The sequence below is a fragment of the Brachyhypopomus gauderio genome, chromosome 11 (genome assembly GCF_052324685.1).
Source record: "Brachyhypopomus gauderio isolate BG-103 chromosome 11, BGAUD_0.2, whole genome shotgun sequence".
NCBI lineage: Eukaryota > Metazoa > Chordata > Actinopteri > Gymnotiformes > Hypopomidae > Brachyhypopomus > Brachyhypopomus gauderio.
The window spans coordinates 24,495,101-24,501,618 of NC_135221.1; the positions used below are offsets into that span (position 1 = coordinate 24,495,101).

Sequence of the window (6,518 nt, forward strand, 5' to 3'; positions counted from 1 at the left end):
CCGTCCCAAGCACCAAACAGTGCAACCATTATATTTCAGTATCTTTAACTTCAAAACAGTAACACCTGACCTACAGCTCCATTAGTACATGGAGCTAAAATCTGCTCTCACCGGTAAATATCACTCAAGTGTCTTGCAAGTAGTTATTTGCTTTTATTCATTTTAAGGAAAGCACTTCGTGCTAACGTTACCCTTGCTCTATTGTGCCGGCCTCTGGTGAGGTCACCTGTAACACTGAATACCCTCTCTGCAAAAGCTTGCGAAGCTGGCATAGCCAATAAATCTAATGCCAAAGGTTTTAGGCTGTGATAAAAACTGTCACTTTTTTCTAACCAAAAGTCTATTCCTGTGTCACAAGTGATGGGTTGTGAAAGTTCTTCCTTATACATTCTGATCTGGTGCCTCATGCTGCTTGTGGAGATCCTCTTTATACACTTTGTGTTGCATTTTGAAAGAAACCTGAAGACTGGCTGCTTTGATGTGGATGGTGTAGCTTCGTGTTCTCCTCTCCATCATCTTTGGACTGATCCTCATGTTGTGACTGTGACTGTTCAAGCTGGATCACATACTCCTCTGCCTGTTTCAGTAGTTCCTGTACACTGTAAAACCCAACAAGTTAACTCAAATGATTTGGGGAAACCGATTGCACAAATTGATTTAAGTTTTGTAACTCAAACTATTTTAGTTTATTTAATAATGTGATTAGAGTTTAATGAACCCATACCAATTATAGTAAGGCAACTCAAATGCACATGTTTATTAACTCATTTTATTTAGTATATTGAAACTTAAACCATTAATTATGTTGGACTAAAATGCTGTATGTTTTCATACTAATTTAAAAGAGTTACATGCTCATATTCAAATTGGGTTAAATTAACTTGAATGGTTCTTATTTAAACAACTTAAAACTCTAGTAGGATTACTCAATCCAATTTGGGAAACCGATTGCACCAAACTGTATGAGTAGTATTAACACAACAACAAACCTTTTTCCATTCAGTTTTTAATAACAAACTGCAGCTTCAAACATAAGGCAACAAAAAGTCATTAACAATTTTTTTTTAAGTATTTAAAACCCAACACTTACAAGGTGCATATTTATTACTCAATTTGCTCAAAATGCTTATAGAATATTTTAAGTGTACATCGATAAATTAGAATACTGTACAAATTGAGAAGAATTTCAATCTTTTAGAAGAAATTATTTTAGTTGTTAACCATCAGCAATAATAATCAGAATTTTAAGAAAAAAAATGACTAACAATTACAATTTACTTGTGCACGATATTATGATATATTGAGATACATAAATGCAAATGTAACTGAACAACAAGGACATCTGTAACAATTCCCATGCATAATGCAACATTTATATTCGACAATGTAAATGTGAAACTGTAAGCATAAAGACATGTGGCTTCTCAACTACTTTGTCCAAACCTCAAAATGGCAAGTACTCTCAAAAATAGGTTTCAAAATATAAGTTTTGACTAATTATCAAGTATTGGATTATTTGTAAATGTACCTACCTTAATTTATAGGCAATTCAAATATAATAAAGATTTACAAGGATTTCAATAACCTACTGTCTGGAGTACTGTAAGAATGCAAAAAATGAACTCAAGAATATACACTATGTAAAAAAAAATCTTCAATAGTACTTGTTGTCACGGTACGGCGGCCCCCTACTGGTCGCCCCCATCTACAGCAGCAGCTTGTCCTGTGGGTGTGGCGTTGTGTTCGTCCCTCAGGTGGGCGGAGCCCACGATCCGTCTCACCAGAGGGTCGTTTGTTCGTCTATATATGTCTTGTCTTTGTACCAGTTGACTGCTGGTTATTATATCCTTAATTCGGATCAGTTCACGGGTTTTGGTTTGCGCACTTTACATATTAAACCATCCTATCACAAGAAAATCACAAGAAAACTGCCAAGTACTCATTTGAACTATTTCTTTTTTGGCTGATAACCAGAACAAATAGAAAATTAACTTGGTCATTGACCACTGATTCCTGGACAACCATGAATATAGTGACCTGTGAAGAACAAAACCCTCTACACCAGCTCATTTTTCAGTGATAGCTATTTTGGTTTGAGTTGCTTTCTCTCATCGTCTAGCTTGAGCAAAACTATTTGAATGAACTCAAAAAAGCTACTACATTTCACAGGATAGCTCAGATGTAGGGCATAGATTAGCCCAAACAAACACACTAGTGCATCAGTCCATGAATGATGAGTCATTACAACCTGATCCTCAAGCACAATGAACACTTGGTGTGGTGAGAAAGGAACTCCAGCAGGCACCTCTTCTTCATCCACATCAGCAACCAGAGCAACTGCACCTTCATAAAACTCCATTTCATTCTGAAATATAACAGTGTGCAATATTATCAAACAAAAATATCCGTCAAATACAAAAAGAGTGAATAAAACACAATCAGCTATGTTTTTTTAATTAATTCTGACATTTATTTATTGCAATGGATTATTGAGGTTTATTGCCCAATTATACCATACCTTGCATGTTTTGAAGATACCTGAAGAATCCTCTTTGAGGTAAATGGGTAGGCCGGCCAGGGCTGCTGTTCTTCTTGCATGAATGTCATTTTTGTCCTTAAAGGATAAAAATAAATCATGACAATGGGAACTATCATGCTACTGATAGTGTGAATGTAATTTGAAGTACCTGTTTCTCATATGCCAACAAAAGCTGGTTCATCTTTTCACCAACCCGTTCAGTTTCATTCTATTTGTAAAGTCCAATCAGCTGACCAGCATATTCATCCAATGCAGCATAAAACATATGTGGCAGGTGCTGATTGGTAATCCAGTGAAATTCACAGTAGAGCTGAGAATTAGCAAAACAACCTTGAGATTAAAAACAAACAAACAAAAACATTGCATACTTGATGAGCACTACATTTTAATCTGTACTTACCTGTGTCTCATTAAAGAGTGCTGGCCATCTTTCTTTAAGTTCTGACACAGGAGGAGAAGTTGTGATTATCTCTTCTCTCCTGAGGGCAAAGGTGCGCATCATGTGCTGATAAATAAGAGGGATGTCTCTTTCAGCAGAGGTCTTCTGGAACTCTTCTACCATCTCAATCCTCCTGGTCTCCAGATACTCTTTTGTTTCTCCAGAAGGATAACTGGGAAGGAAGTTGACCTCACCTCTCCTAGGTCTTTTAATATTAGCCCTTGGTGCAGCAACTTTTGGGTTTGTTCTGCTGCGTTTCCCAGAATTTACAGCTACATCTTTGATGCCAGCTTTAGCCAGCTTCTTTCGTTGGTTTCCTAATTTATGTCTCAGATTATTCTTCCACCCTTCCCACCCAGTGTCAGAGTTCTCCTTCAGGCAGGGATGTTTTCGAACTAAAGCTTCTGCAGCCTTGCCAATTTGTGTGCTGCTAGGATATGCTTTTAGTTTATAGATTTCGTCCCCCATTGTCTCAAGTATGTTGTGTTTTTTATCTCTAGGCAGTCTAATTACTTTCCCATCTTTTTCATATGCTGCATTACCTTCCCTTAGCACATGTTCCACCTCATAAGAAAATGTTGGAACAATAAAAACCTCTGGCCACTGACTACTATGCTCAGGTGTGTCTGTGCTATCAGTGCTATCAGTCAGAATGATTGTGTCATTGGTGCTAGTTGAAATCCATTCCAGCTCAACTAATCTGACCACTTTGACTGATGCTGTGCTTGGCAGGTGTTCTATTTCAACCAAATTACACAATGCATGATCAAAATCTGGGTCATGAAACTGGAGCCGAAAGTCAAAAGTCAATTTTAGCCTAGTTTTGATCTCATCTATGAGTGCTTGTACACTGCTTAGGCGAGATGGCAAAATAAGTCTTTCAGCATCATCTGTATCGAGGATGACCCTCAGCTTCAATCTCTCTATTGCCTCCATCCAAGGTTGCAGTTTCTGTAACATACAGGGTATCAAATATTATAGTGATATTACATGACAATGTGTGTTGAAATGTCATGTATGTATTTCCTTTACCTTGGCTAAAGAGCTGGGGACAAATACTGATGTTTCAGTTTTGCTCCTTTAGTCAGACACTGGAATGAAATGTTTTGTTGTTAGAATAAGTTCACTTGCAATCTTATAAGCAGAATGTGGCATGTGGTCAGACAGCTGGCACAGAGATTTTACACTATGACCATTCGGTTGATGCTCCACTAGTTTGTATGATCTCAAGTGCTCAACATACCAAGTGTCATAGTCTTTCAAGAGAAAATAAATGTTGTTTCTGATGAGTAGTATGTTTTGAATCTCTTTGAACTCGGGCAATGCAGCATAGGCACCAGTACATACAAACATGCCAGTAACAAATTTTGTGCCATCAATTGTTACTTGTTTTGTACCATATACGGTGTTACTGTCAGCAATACCTGAGATAAATAATTGTGTATCTGCAGGTAACGATGCAATGTACAAAGACTCCATTTTGGATGTCTGTACAGGTGGTTTGAAAAACTTTGATGATGACAAGTAAAAAGCCATCATGCTTTGATGTCGCTCTGCCAAAGTTTTTAAGACATTTTTGTAGTTGCGAGTGTCATGAACAATTTTTTTGAAAACCTTATGCTTTCCCTCAAATCTCATTGTCCAAAGATGGACCAAGGGACCAAAGCACTTTATTAAGTGTGGATAATGCTCGATGTAATGATGCCTTGGCCTGAATCGAACATTTGGAAAAACCTCCTGGAAGAGTTGTCGGTGGTCCAAAATTTTACAAGCCATGTACTGAATGGTTTCTTCATTAAAAGTGTGAGACAAGGCAAGTTGAACGACATCCTTTAATTCCATCAGAACTTCCCAAAATGTGTCTCTTTCTGGGACTTTCGAACCAATGAGAAGAGGCAACAGTCTAAGAAGAGGATGATTTTCATGTCCATTGCCACCAATGGTCCCTCGACTGGCAAAATTTGTAGGTATTGGATGAGGGCGATCAACTTTGTCAGAATGTTGGTATGGAAAGTGGAGTATTGCTCTGTTTAAGTCTTCTAGAGTAAAATATTTTCTAGAAATTAAACCTTTTAAGCAATGTGCCAACTCCACTGGAACAACACCTTCAAACAGGTCGTGCAGTATGTCGGGTGGGAAGCCCGAAACAGGATGGAAGTGGGAGAGATGGTCAGAAAGGACACAACTGTTTTTAACACCATAATTTTCCTCACTGCCATCACTCTGAAGCTTATTTACAAGATCATCATGAGAATCTTTTGTTCTCATCACATAATCTCCTGTTACTGCATTTTCTGTTTGCATTTCTGTTTGCGTGGCAAAACAAAACCTGCAGAAATGTGTGGACCTAAAGCTCTCATTGAAACCAGCAAGCCCATGGGCAGCAAGGTTATCTGCCACAACAGAGTAGATGGTGCCTTTAAGACATTCACCAAGGGTATCAATGTAGACACCCACTTCTTCAAGGGTTTTCAGATCATTTAAGAGTGGTGCAAACATTTTCCGATACCCAAACAGTCGTACATCATTATAATTGCACAAGAGAGCGAGCTGAGTGCAGTGGAGAGCAGAACGGGATTTAACTGGAAGGTTTGCCAGTGTCCAATAAACTGCAAAAACCTTATGTATTTTCTTTGAGGTGCGAAGAGGAGGAGAAGAGGAGAAGAGGAGAACGGGAATTACCCTCCGTCCGAGGGCTCTTACACGGAGGAGGAGGAGAGCCCTCCCCCCTCGGAACTGTCCGCCAGGACGGTGAAGAGGAGGAGGAGTCCAGAGGCGGGTTCATCCCTCGAGCGCTCCCCAGCCAGCGACATGGACTGTTCCCGGGGTGGCAGCCCGGGGCAGGTGGAGGGTTTGCAGCAGGGGCAAGAGGAACACCGCCCACCGCCACGCCTGCTGCATCAGTGGCTCCCGATCTCTCTCCCCTCATCGCTCTTCTCCTGGCGCGCAGCCTGGCGCCTGTTGCATGTGTGTGTGTGCCTGTGTTCGTAAGTCTGCCCGTATGTCTACCAAACCCCCTCTTCCCGTTTGTGCCTATGTGTGTAAGCGTGCTTGTTTGTGTGTTTGTGACCGTGCCATTGTCTAACGTCTTTTCCCCTGTATTCCCAGGGAGGGTGTTCTAGGCGGTCCGTGGCGGACGCTTCTCCGAGGGCGGTCACATCCCAGACGCAGGACTGAGCGCGTCGGACCCGCCCATCGTTGTGGGTTTGGGGCACTCGGTCCTGTTGGCACCCCGGGACGGGTAGTGCCCTTGGAGGGGGCATCTATCACGGTGAGGACACCGGCCCCTCCCTTTTGGGCGTGTGTATACGTTGTCCACGTGCATCGTCTGCGTCGGTGGAACTCCGTGGGTGTGGTTATGTCCTGTGATAATCCGTCTCACCTGTTACCAGTCTCGTAATCACGTGGGGCTAATGTGGTTTGTCTATTTAATGTGCACTCGTGCAGTGTCCTGTGCTCGTCGTTGTCTATGTTCTGCACGTCGTGTGTGTGTGTGCTGAATGTTTCTCGTGCGCTATTGCGCAATCTTTATGTTAAATA

The 6,518-nt window shown here is 40.9% G+C and overlaps 1 protein-coding gene across 1 annotated transcript; it reads right to left on the reverse strand.

Annotated features, from left to right (window-relative positions):
• Positions 1-2,105: 2,105 nt before the first annotated feature.
• On the reverse strand, positions 2,106-4,958 carry LOC143527703 (uncharacterized). The gene is made up of 5 exons (XM_077022987.1): positions 4,011-4,958; positions 2,940-3,929; positions 2,688-2,849; positions 2,519-2,614; positions 2,106-2,365 (listed from the first exon to the last, which is right to left on the reverse strand). The coding sequence occupies exons 2-3, from the start codon at positions 3,912-3,914 to the stop codon at positions 2,748-2,750; spliced, it is 1,077 nt and encodes a 358-aa protein (XP_076879102.1). The 5' UTR covers positions 3,915-3,929; positions 4,011-4,958; the 3' UTR covers positions 2,106-2,365; positions 2,519-2,614; positions 2,688-2,747.
• Positions 4,959-6,518: the final 1,560 nt, after the last annotated feature.

Bases quoted from the DNA above. Each gene is read 5' to 3' on its own strand.
- LOC143527703 (XM_077022987.1), bottom strand. From the start codon at position 3,914: ATGGAGGCAATAGAGAGATTGAAGCTGAGGGTCATCCTCGATACAGAT. The intron at 2,850-2,939 runs GTAAGTACAGAT...GCTAATTCTCAG, and splicing joins CACTCTTTAATGAGACACAG to CTCTACTGTGAATTTCACTG.